Below are 12,671 nucleotides of genomic sequence, written 5' to 3'. Positions count from 1 at the left end.
CGGAGCAAAACCACGAAAAGTAAACCGCGTTGCAGCGAAGGTTAACAAAAGGGAAGTATTAAGTAGGCCTACCTTTATTTTCCGTCCTTCCCCTGGTGGCCGTTTTGACCTACTGCATTCAAAACCAACAAAGGAAATACTATAAAATACGTTGATGATCAGTAAAATGCATGTCAAGGGATACCGTCAAATGCAAACAAACGACAAGACGATAGATTTCCTTTTCAGTCCATTTTACTTGCTTTGTTACATAAATCCTTTGCCTCATCAGCAGCGACGCTTTGCCAGTGGAACCTGAGATCAAAATACTCCGGCGAAGGAGTCCTGTTTTTCGGTAAAATGATGAGCGTGTGTCGCGGTGTTCTCACCAAGAAAGTACAAAAGAATCTAAAATACAAATAAAGATCATAAAATGCAAAAGAACAGTGTTGAGGTTTAGGATGGTGGACAAAATTTAAGAAGGAGCGGGTTACAATAGGGAAAAAACTTCAAATGTGTTTGCGCGACGTTGATCAAAAGGCACAAAAACACAGTGTCATGATTTTCTGGTAAAACGTTTCCAAAATCCTGTCAAAAGTATGTGGTTTTCTCCAATCTGCTTTTGAGTAGAGAACTCCATCACTTGAAAAAATACAACAAGATTTTGGGAATTCCCAAAATTCTCGAGGAACCAATATGTTCTATTTGAAAACTTGACAAATCCCGAAATATATGTTCACTACAGATGGAAATCGAACACACGACCTTTATATTGCAGCATAACGTCTCAACATTAATGCTTGCATGGAGTTTGTGTTCATTATCATTGGGTACATTTACACACAGGCAATAATATGATTGGAAAGGGAAGATTTTCAGTATGCTGATGTAAACTCGCACAATAATCCAATGTGTTCGAAGACCTTCTGGGAGTATAACAGACATGCCCGCTAGGTGTTTTTTCCCACACAACTAAGCAGTCCCTGAATGTGCCACATGACAAAACGTGATTGTTGTCAATCCGAGGCGTGTTCAGGAGAGTAATCAGACATGTAGTCGCTTGTTAATCGCTTGCCGCGCACTGCTGAACGTTTTGTAATCGCTCACTGTGATTGCCTTACTGATCCAAAATGGCCGACGACAGTACAATGGATTTCGTTCTACAGCTTGCTTTGAGCGAGTTGGCTTATATGAGCGACAGTTCGCATATTGACACAGTTAAGGTTATCCTAAACGCAGTGGAAGGGTCATACCTGTCTTGCATTGTTCACAAACATTACCAGGCAATGTAAGACGATATATTACATCGCCAACAGCACTCGTCAGGGTGAGATCCTCCATCGTCTGCACTGTCGACGCCATGTTGGAAATCAAAGTAAGCGGTCTTTCTCCCGTGATTACTCGGGCACGCGAGCGCTCAATAATCATTGGCCGTTCAGAAGCTAGCAATAGCTAGCGATAGCAATCGCTCACTCTCCTGAACACGCCTCAGCAGTCCCATGGGCAATACATAAGCTGTGATAGCCTCCTAGAGTAATGAGTGAAAGCTGCAGGATTCCAAACAATGGTGTTACTTGGGAACCCGTTTGGAATACCCAATGACCCCTTGGACTGGCCAGGTGCCCAACCTAAATCATGATGCGAGCTGAGGAGTTAGGCAGAGAGCCTATCAACATCCTTACGTCAATGTCACTTCATCCCCCGGTCTAGGAGGAGGTGCCGTAGCCTTTTACGGATTCTCCAAACTTTTCACAGACCATTTGCGCTACAGACAGTATCCACCAAAACTCGTAGAGCAAAGGATACTGCGCTTGCTTGCCCATGAACCATAAACTGGGAGAACTGGCCATTTTTAAAGTTGTTGACGGATATTTGTGCACATTCATTTGGTTTGTCCAACAGCAGTTTATAAACATTTGCGTTTTTGTTAGTTTTGATCTATTTGTTTTATTTTCCAATATGTTTCTTGCACAACATAATTGGCCAGTGTCTTTAATTACAGTTTCTCTGCCCTCCACTAGTTGAATCTATGTCTGATACACAGCCCATCACTTAAAGGTGTACGTTTGTAATAACATAATTTATAATAATATAGGGCAGCACGGCGGCGCAGTGGTTAGCGCTTGTGCGGCACAGTTCTAAGGTCTCGGGAACCTCCTGTGTGGGTTCAAATCCAGCTACCGGACTTCCTGTGCGGGGTTTGTATGTTCTCCCCGTGCTTGCGTGGGTTTCCTCCGGGCACTCCGGTTTCCTCCCACATTCCAAAGACATGCGTTTCAGGTGGATTGACCGGTCCAAATTGTCCCTAGGTGTGAATCAGCGAGCGAGTTGTCTGTCCCTGTGTGCCCTGCGATTGGCTGGCAACCGGTTCAGAGTGTCCCCTGCCCACTGCCCGATGATTGCTGGGATGGGCTCCAGCACCCCCGCGACCCTACTGAGGATAAGCGGTGCAGCTAATGAGATGAGATAATAATATAATAATTATAGTATTTATCATTGGGTTATAGTCCTTACATTTTCTTATTACTTGAAGCAGGTATATGCATTTGAGTCATCCGATAAATTATTACACTGCAAAGCACTGTGCGACAAGTAGTAGAAACACATGATCTACGCAAACTCCAGCTACTCCGCTAAAAAAGTCCTCCTGTGTGTGGGTTGATTCCTACAGGACAATTCCCTTTCATGTTCTGCACCCACACCCAAAATGCCACAATGGTGTCCATCCATTTATAGTGTAATGTGCTTTAGCCAAGCCATGTACGAGCCCTTCTTGTAAACAAGATATAATGCAGCGATGGAGCGGACAAGCATGGTGCTTTGTTGATTTTGGTGACTGACATTAATAAACTCACCTTTTATTTAACGACAATAGTCGAACGCAGAAACGACATCTATTCATGCCATGATGATGCTTGTGCTTGTAATGGGAATACTGGCAAACACCATGAATGCAGTATTATTGGTATTGCTCGAGGCGTGTAAACAATTATTTTGGAGTGCTCTAAGATATCCAATACATTCCCTTTCGAAACGGACTATTGCCTGCATGTACATGTAGTCCTGATACTCAACAGCAATTCCAAATGTTCGTAAAGAAAAGGCTACAAGTAACCACATCACAATTTTGGCAGCTTGGTGTTTGACTTACGTTCATTCTTGATATATTTTTAGTGGTTTGATTTAGTTGAAATAAACAACCTCTATGTCAATAAATCGCTTGTCCAAATCCACACGGTTCTCGCTAAATATATAGTACAACTACCTAAACAAGATGAGGGCTAAATAAGGTTTGAAATATGTGATTAAAATATGTAGTTCATGTGAGCTATAATTGTTTTTTGGTTTTGCAAAGCAAGGGGATGGGGGACACGGTATGCAACACAACTTATTGCAGCCCTTAAGTTCGAAACGCTTGCTTACAACCATACTTTGAGTCGTCAGGAAACAGTTAGCCAGAAAGATCGCATCTTAGATATATCATTGTTTTTCATTTCCGTGATGGATTGCAGATTTATTTCCGTTCCCAGGAAAAAGATATGAGCGCAAACCGCAGAGGGTCTCGAGTAGATTGCGCAACACAACTCAAAATCCGTGATGAGGTCAAAATACGACTCCGGCATCACTTCATAGCATATCCGTATACCCTCCGATTCCGTCAACTGAATATTCCACCTCAAGTTGCGGGAGGTTGACGTGGCTTAGTCCTTCCTGTAAATAGAATGTGTTTTTTGTGTTTTGTTTTGTGGGGAGGTGGGCATATAGGTCAGGTTATGGCAATGTATCATAAAGGGCAGGGCTGCGGCGCCCCCTGCAGACGTGGACCTCAATGAACGACGAGAGCCCCAGCGGCGTAACTCACGGAGCTGTCCTGCCAGTTTCTGCACTCGCTCGATTGAGCGTAGTTAAGAAAACTGAAGTTCATGTCTATTCCGTTCTTACGCAGCTCGGCCACAGCCTGAAAGACAACCAAACGCACATTTATGTGATATGACGTGGCTTTCATTTTGCAAAATCTGAAGCAAAATAGTAAGTAGACCCCTGGGATACCACATGAAATCAGTTCTAAGGAGGAGATCACAAAGTGAAATTGCCATAAAGCAAGGGATACAAACCAATGCTAATGCGTTCCAGACCACCGTTACCCCAAATAAAAACAATGTAATGACGAAAAAGCCTAATATACGTACATATGATTGAATAACAAATACATATCGAGGTCAGGGAAAAAGGTCATTCTATTAACCCTATGCCGCACTATGAGGCGCGCCGGATTATAAAGCGCAACCCTCCAAATAATAGTCTTTTTTGTTTTTCATGACCTTAAGGCACACATAAAATTCTCCCATTTTCTTGATTAGGTGTTGCACCCTGCGTGTCATGTGAAGCAGCGAGCCAACTTGGTAGCCTGAAGGATCGGGCGCCCATCTCCAGACAGGGAGGTCACAAGTTCGAGCCTAGGCTGACTTATACCAAACTAAGACTTACAACATTTTTGGGTAGAATCCGATATTTTTGTGACACCTTTACGACTTGAATGCGATCTCCTGTGACTTTTAGGCGTCTCCTGTGTGAACGCCACAGGCTTCCCGTTTGTGCAAAAGAGAACACGTGACGTGCCTTGCAGCAGTGCTTATGGATGCTAACGCCTATCTCGCAATTTGAAAGTTATTGTGCTACCGGAGGCTGAACAGAGTTGTGCCCCCAAATATGAATGAAATCAAAAACCTCACTTTCTCTCCATTGAATGCTTTCTGTGTTTCCGTCCACCGCTATGGTGAGTCCATTTCTACGCTTCATGAAAATTCATGGAAACTTAACAGCCACGAGAGATGTTGTGCCTAAATTCGAACTCCCCTGCAAAATCGTGAACGTGCATTATGCCTCCGACATAACATGTTTGGCGATTGATTTATACAACAAAAGCGATCGTTAATTTATTAATTAAAACATGCAAACGTCACCAACACCGCAGGGCTGAGAAGCATAAATCACTCGAAAGGTAAGTCAAATCTAAGCACAACAGAATGTGTCGAACATAGAAATATCACCATCTACAGAGACCACGCCCTGACACGGTGTGGCCCATGGTCGAGGAAATACAATAAGTCTCATACTTAAGGCACAGTGGACTATAAGGCGCATATTCCTCACTGTAAAATGAATACGTCTTAAGGTGGGGTTGCCATATTCCGAGGGCCCACTGTACGATTACTTTAAGAAAGAGGAATGACGTGCTGTCCAAAAAATAGGTGTTATCTGTGGTGGTCCTGTACTCACATTGAGCAGCACTCCAATGGGGTGACGGCCACAGATGGTATTGTGATACTTTTTCAAGTAGTTGGTGAACGACATGGGATCCAACTGTTCTATAATGCCCATTCCCTGCACAAAAACATCACAATCATTTGGTTGGAGCTTATGCCAGGATACGATTAATACTGGATTAGCCATATTATTGGAAAACTTTCAAATTCACGGGAAGCTGATATTTACCATTTTGTCAAGATGTTCAATTGATCTGTAGATTTCTCCTTGGGTTTCATCGTAGTACGTGTATCGGAACCGTTGACCTGCAAAAAAAAAAAGGTTGGAAAAGAAAAAAAAAAGAAAAAAAACAATGCAAAGCTCCAAAGAAACAGAACCGACCCCAGTGGCAAAAGTCGGAGGAGATGACGAAAAGGTTGGTGGGGTCCGCCAGGTATTTGCTGAGCAGCTTCCCGTATTCTTGCTCCTTGGACTCGCTCAGAGCACCCACCAGCACGGGGACGATGCTGAACTCGTCTTTGTGGCTAAGAGAGAATCTGTTGGTGAGCTGACTAAATGTGCACTTATCACATACTATTACAATAACAACAACAACAAACATAAAATACCTTTCCATGGCTTTAGCAGTATAAGGCAAGTGCATTTCAATACTGTGCTCGTCTTCGTCCGTCTGCATGCTCATCCTCTCAAACAACCCTGTTTTCCAAAGGTCACTATACACTGCGGAGCAAACATTTTTTATTAGCGCATTAGCTTTTCTTTTTTTTATTGACACTTTGCATGTGACACCCTTTTGCCTTCCTTGGCAGAATGAGAGCCATGACAGACGGCCAGAAGCACCCTATCGGACAGCACTGGAGTTAAATCGTATATCTGTAACAACGACAGAGGAATATAACCAACACTTTTAACGATAGTGATTTATTGCTGTGTGGTGGGGACAAGGTTTTAAGCCCGATTTGGAATTGTATCCCGACAACGTTTAGTTCAAATCAAACGGAGGGACTCGCAGCCCACAAGTATTTCGGTATTTGCAGCCAACATTCTTGACAAAGTCTGTTTGACGTATTTCCCAGCAATTATATGTTAAGTAGGTATGGGTCACATCAAAGACACTCAATATAAATATGTTAGTGACTTACCATTGCCAATTCTCGCTAGGTCAACGAGCTGCTTTTATTGCGATTACCCGGTGATTCAAAACAGTAATTTTCCAAATATCACATGAATTGAAAACTGTTAAGCGCTCTACCATAAAGCTTAATATGCCCAAACAAACTGTCAATTTATCAACGGATAAAACAGGAAACGTTCAGAAGACAAAATCTCATTTCGACAAAGTAAATAATTTCAAAATACTCAAAAGTCATTTCTATACTAGGTGCAAATTCCCCATGCTTTACTGTTCCGTCGTATTCCATAAAAAAAAAAAAAAATATATATAATACTAAGTCGTTTTAGTAACGATTGCACGTGGGGGGCATTTCCTGCTTGGGGTGCATTTTTTGGCACAACAAAGCACAGCAATGCTAACCAGGTACAAATAATTGGTAAGCATTGAGACTTTTATAAGTTTTTAGATCAGCACTACTGTATAGGGATACTCTATTTAGAATATAGTTGTACAGACAGTGTGAACTGAAACCAGGCAGACTCAATGATTTGGTAAGACTTGTGAATATGTCATGAGGAAGACTGTATGGGTCGATAGCTAGCTTTGCTAATGCTATACTCAGTTTCTCTAGATAGCGCTGTTTGTGCTTTCTGACTAAGTGATGCACCTCATCCGACAGCTGCATAATATCGCTTTGACTAATCATTGCTAATGGTGTTGATTAGAAGAACCTTTTTTGTTGTCTACTGGATTTACTGTCTCTACCCACTGTTCACTACGGTTTACTGCTGTCCGTCATGGTGTCGTCACGATGTTAGGTCATGTATGTGCAAGGGTCAATAAGTGAATGTGTAATAATTCACCACTAGGGGTCGCTGTAGCCTAAAACCGAGCCGAAGCTCGTGCGTTGGAAGAAAACACTGCGGAAGTCCGAAGGATAACGCTTGGTAAAATTACCGAATCTACTTCTGGATTTTGTTGCATGAATTTCAGTCGGTGAAAGAACATGAAAGCTGGTGTGAATCCCACTAGCTATAACAAATCACTGAGTAAACTGCATACACTTAAAGCGGCTGAAAAGAGCCATTAATTGGAGTTGCTCAGAGCGAGTGGAAGCGACTCACTTTAGCCCCTAGTGCAAAAAGCTACCAGAATAGCCGATAAATGATTGCAAGAACAAGTTTTATTTACTGCATATGGAGCAGCTAAACAATAAAAAAGTGAGATAACATAGCCTGCAGCCAAGTGGCTGAAACAACTGGTTAGAGAAGGAAACAGTAGAAAAAGTGGTAAATGTCTGAATGACAGGATTTAGCAACATTCACTCGCATTTGAAGCTGCAGGAGTGACACAGAAGGACAAAGCAGGGGCAGCGAACAATAAGAATAGCCGGTAGCAGTGAGCCTTAGCCCGCAGCCAGGTTTCGAACAAGAGTGGCTAGAGAAGGAAATATTGGGGAAAAAGTGCCAAATGCCTGAATGACAAGTGCTCAAAGAAGCACTGGAAAAGACTGCCTTCACAAAAAATTTCCATTCCATGACAGCTTCTTCGAGTTGTGTTATAGAATGAAATTGAATGAATGGAATTTTTCTAAAGCTAAAATACGGTTTATGAGATGGTACGTGTTTTTTGCTTAGGATTTGAATCGTGTTTAATTTAACTGATTTTTTTTGTTACACCACTGAGAGGCGCTATATACACAAGGGCCTAATGTTGCAATGTTTTAAGATGGAAATGTCTACATAAACGTTGCTACCCATTCCAATCACACTTTGAGCAAGTACCAGTACACTTAGAAAAACAAGAAATAGTACCCTTCTGGTCTATTCTCAGGTCATACAAAGGTGTTCTATAGACGTCTGCTGCTGATAGGGCACAGCGGGAAAGGGGCACGTGGTGAGATGGGCCTAGGATGAACACCCTACGACTGAAAAAGAGAAGAATATGTATTATCTATTGATAGTATATTCCCTTATTTCTCTTTTCTTAATTTGGCTTGTGCAACTTACGTAACAGAAGGGTCGACCTGCTTGTAGGCATATGCGGCACAAGCGCCGCAGTAGGTATAGCCCGCATGCCTGTTATGGAGAAAAAGCCACAGATAGAACGAGACGCTTAAAAAGGCCGGATACTATTTCCTTTGAATTTTTCAATGAGATTACGGAGCTATGATGGCTCTGGCGGGCTTGATTGTGGATTGCGCTTGGGACAGCCAGCCTTCTAGTTGTGCGTTGAGTTGGGCTCCTGAAAAAAAAGACAAAATGGTGGGCATTGACCCAGTTAGAATATGTTCAAAATTGCTAATATATTCTGTAAATATTCCTAAAATTCAAATCTCCTTCCTTAATAAAGAACCAATCTCAAGGAATGTGGACTTTTTCATGAAGGAGAAGATTAAAATTCAAAAAGTTCAGCCATGTTTTAGCGATGCAAAACAAATCAATACTAACTGCCAGGCCCCAGAATTGAACATTAGAATCAAGCCAAGAGGATCAAATCCACTTTGGTAAATGGCTCAAAATACCCAGCTTTAACGGAGGCGAAACTCGTCTTTATATATATATATATATATATATTATATATATTATATACCGGATCCATATCCCCCTATGGGAGGTGTCTAGAGTCAAGAACATTCACATTTCTGACTCTTTCTGGGAGATTGATACAGAGGAGGGGATTCCCAGCCTCCTCACCCAACCCAACTGATGTGTTGGGAGTCATTAGGTGACTTGAACCAGCAACCTCCCAGTCTCAGGGCAGGCGCCCTACCCCCCAAGGCCACAGAGCTGTTTTTTTTTTAAACAAGTCTAAAAGAGCCGGCCTACACTGAAGCAGGATATTTACAGTATAGTTCAGATCTTCGATTGTATTTTGCTCAAAGTTTTATAAATATTATAAGTGATGTTTGCCAGACATGGTTATAAATCTGTTTAATTATGCAGACGGAACCTGGAATTCAAATACCTTGAATTATTGGGAGGTTGTAATATTTTTAACCAACACCACAGAAGTTATTGTTCCTCTTGAAAATGAGCACTCTGGTCCTGGCATTATAACCAAAACAATATTTATTCAGGATTAAAAAGGGTATTTTTTTTGCTATTTTAACTGTTTATTAATTTGTTGACTAGTAGCATCAAATGTCTGCAGCTGGTGGAACATGCAATATTTTTTGCTGGAGCATAAAAGCCCAATTATAGCAGACTTGAACCGGATCCCTGTCCGATAAAGATTTGACCTCAAGGTTTTTTTTTAGTAACATAGACAAGTTTGGAAGCCTGGACATTTGCACAATTCCGATTATTGTTTATGTTCATCGTTGATGTTGATCACGTTTTGTTTATTGGTGCCTGATGAATTTCCATTGTAGGCAAATTGTCCTGAAAGTGGGATGACCTCATATGTGGTTCCTTTCCAAGGTTTCACATTTTTCCTCGTGTGTTTTTGGGGGAGTTGTCCTTTGCCCTGATATAGGTTTCAGATCAGTAGATGTTTGAGCTACCAGAACTGTGGGCATGTGCAGTCATTTGGGACTCTGGTCTACTCGTGATATGAGCAAAGAAGATATGAGCAGGTTCGAGGGTGTTCTCAAATCGGGCCCCGGTGCTGTGGAACGCTCTTCACCGTGAGATTCGATCTGCAAACTCAGTAGACGTGTTTAGATCTTTGCTTTGGACACAGTAGTGGCAAGCGCCCTCTTCTATGCGGCAGCGTGTTGGGGAAGCAGCGTCAAGAAGAAGGATGCCTCTCGTCTCAATAAACTGGCTAGGAAAGCGTGCTCTGTTGTGGGCAAAGAGCTGGACAGCCTAACAACAGTAGCTGAGAGACGAGCACTGAAAAAGCTGAGGTCAATCGTGGACAATCCATCGCATCCACTACACAGCATTATCTCCAGACAGAAGAGCAGTTTCAGCGACAGACTGCTGTCACTGTCTTGTACTACGGACAGACTGAAGAGATCTTTTCTTCCTCATGCCATGAGGCTCTTTAACTCCACCCGGCAGAGTAAAGGCCCACATTAAACCACACCACCTACATTGGATATTACCGAATCTTACTGCAATATGTATTCTGTGTAGCACTATTTAGTTACTCTATATAACACGCTACAGTGGGCATTTGCACGTCACACTGGGTATTTGTATATTGTATCCTTTTGGCTTTATTATTGTACTGTTCTCAGCTCAGGGATGCTGCTGGAAATGTGAATTTCCCAAAGCGGATGAATAAAGTATCTATCTATCTATCTATCATTTATATTCAATATTTTACGAGTGATATTGACCTCTTACTCTTGTCTGATAGAGAAGGATGACAGCGCAGGCCTTCCAAACCATGGTACTAGTGCTTGAACCAGATGTACGCCAACATAAAATTTTGGGACACGAGGACGTCAACTGGACATGCAGTATTTACATTGATAATGTCAGCGTACTGTCTGCCTATTTCTGTCCTTGCAACAACTATTGCAGTCTGGTCACCCTAGAAAGGGGGATAACCTCATGTGCGAGCCATTATGAAGGCTTTTCATTTTTATTTCACTAAGGTTTTAGAGTTTTTCCTTCCCATTGTATAGGTTCCGGATCATTAGATGGTTTAATGGTGGTCTATGTAGCCCTTTGAGACTTGCTGTGAATAAGGGCTGGACAAATAAATGTGACTTGACTTTTAACCTGATTTTATGATCAAATATGGGTTGGGCTACGGGTAAAAAGATAATTTTGCTGCTGCATTCACTGCGAGGAGGGTCATGAAAGGATGCAGGTTTTCTTATCGAGCAATTGCCACGACCTCTTGGGCAAACAAAATAGCTATCATGACAATGCAGACAGGGAGGCTTAGAGGGAAAACAAGTGAATCAATTCAGACAGTTACTGCAACCATGACGTTTTGTCTCCCCAAGCAAAATATGGCATTCTTGTATCTTTGACTGAAAGAAAACTTGTCATGTTTTTGGTCGGACAAAACGGGTGAAAATGCACAATTATTGTGCAAAGTAGTACTTTTCTTATCTCAATCAGCGATCAAACTGTGGCTTACGTTCTGATAAGGATGTTATGCTGTTGTTGTGACAGGATATTAACGACGAAACAAAAAGAAATGCTGAGTAAGAAGAAAAAAGGCAAAAGTCGAGCTAACAGGCCGGTGATGTGTTGACACTTACCCGAAGCAGAGTACCAGCTCCCGGCGTGACTTGCTTCTCTAGACACCACTCGGTTGGACATCTTGCTTCCGAAGCCGCCTATTTTGCACTAATTCGATCTTGTCAGTCGGTTAAAATGGAATGGGAAGCCAGTGTCACTCCGAAAAACTCGAGTGGAAAGTGTCAGCTGTGGAGACAAAGAACGCTTGGGTTGGGGGAACACTCGGCTGGCTAACTAGCAGGCTAATAGCTAACAGGCTAGCATGCTAACAGGCTAAAGCTTTCCGTCAGCTGCTTCTTGTTAGCCGCTGGCGATATAATTACGATAAGAAGCGACGCGCGGTCGAAAAGGTTCAACTACAAAAAAAGATAAAATGACAAAATGAAAAAGTACAATTTTATAGAGTTGTTACGGTGCGAATTTTGGGTTTGATTGATTAGCAAGTCGGCCAAGGGGCGTGGCCAAGGTGGTCCGAGTGACGACTTTCAACGACTGTGATTGGTCGAAACCCGTAAAAGGGAATTAAAGGTCTCTTTGGGGGAAAAAGGGGAGGGGCCTTGCCTGTGACGGGGAAAAACAGATCTGAAATGACAATGGGCGGCACGGCGGATGAGTGGCACGCGCGTCCGGTGCGGAGTTTGCATGTTCTCCCCGTGCTTGCTCCTTGGTTTCATCCCACATTCCAAAAACATGCAAGTAAATTGGCCGGTCCAAATTATCCCCAGGTCTGAACGAGCGAGTGAGTTGTCTGTCCCCCTGCCCACTGCCCGAGGATAGCTGGGATGGGCTCCAGCACCCCCGCGACCCTACTGAGGATAAGGGGTGCAGATAATGGATGGATGAAATGAAATTTATATCAGATTAACTTGTTTTTTAATATATTAATAGTGACCAATGACACAATTACTTGAGGATGGAAACATATATTTCATTATTATTACTATTAATGTAACCGCGGCGTACCTGTCCACCCAAAGATCCACATTCACGTTGGACTGGATGATGAGGTTTTTATTACAGTTGCTACAAATGAATGAGTCACAACACACGGTAAGCTTCTCTGCTGGCTTTGATCTCGTTGGCAGCTCATTGTAGACTGCCCAAAACATATCAAAGAGCTTTCTTTTCAGTTGACATAAAATACATTTTAGAATATCAACCAT

The 12,671-nt window shown here is 42.4% G+C and overlaps 1 protein-coding gene across 1 annotated transcript; it reads right to left on the bottom strand.

The window, feature by feature from the left end:
- Positions 1-216: 216 nt before the first annotated feature.
- On the bottom strand, positions 217-11,992 carry memo1 (mediator of cell motility 1). The gene is made up of 9 exons (XM_088350867.1): positions 11,529-11,992; positions 8,524-8,605; positions 8,371-8,439; positions 8,176-8,288; positions 5,856-5,967; positions 5,629-5,771; positions 5,476-5,552; positions 5,260-5,364; positions 217-3,937 (listed from the first exon to the last, which is right to left on the bottom strand). The coding sequence occupies exons 1-9, from the start codon at positions 11,587-11,589 to the stop codon at positions 3,806-3,808; spliced, it is 894 nt and encodes a 297-aa protein (XP_088206993.1). The 5' UTR covers positions 11,590-11,992; the 3' UTR covers positions 217-3,805.
- Between the last annotated feature and the right edge of the window lie 679 nt (positions 11,993-12,671).

The sequence above is a fragment of the Urocampus carinirostris genome, chromosome 13 (genome assembly GCF_059441175.1).
Source record: "Urocampus carinirostris isolate Australia breed hairy pipefish chromosome 13, RoL_Ucar_1.0, whole genome shotgun sequence".
Classification (NCBI taxonomy): Eukaryota; Metazoa; Chordata; class Actinopteri; order Syngnathiformes; family Syngnathidae; genus Urocampus; species Urocampus carinirostris.
This window is presented reverse-complemented; position numbering and strand designations above follow the sequence as displayed.

Bases quoted from the DNA above. Each gene is read 5' to 3' on its own strand.
- memo1 (XM_088350867.1), bottom strand. From the start codon at position 11,589: ATGTCCAACCGAGTGGTGTCTAGAGAAGCAAGTCACGCCGGGAGCTGG. The intron at 5,365-5,475 runs GTAAATATCAGC...GTTTTTGTGCAG, and splicing joins TTGAACATCTTGACAAAATG to GGAATGGGCATTATAGAACA. The intron at 3,938-5,259 runs GTGAGTACAGGA...GTTGTCTTTCAG, and splicing joins CCATTGGAGTGCTGCTCAAT to GCTGTGGCCGAGCTGCGTAA.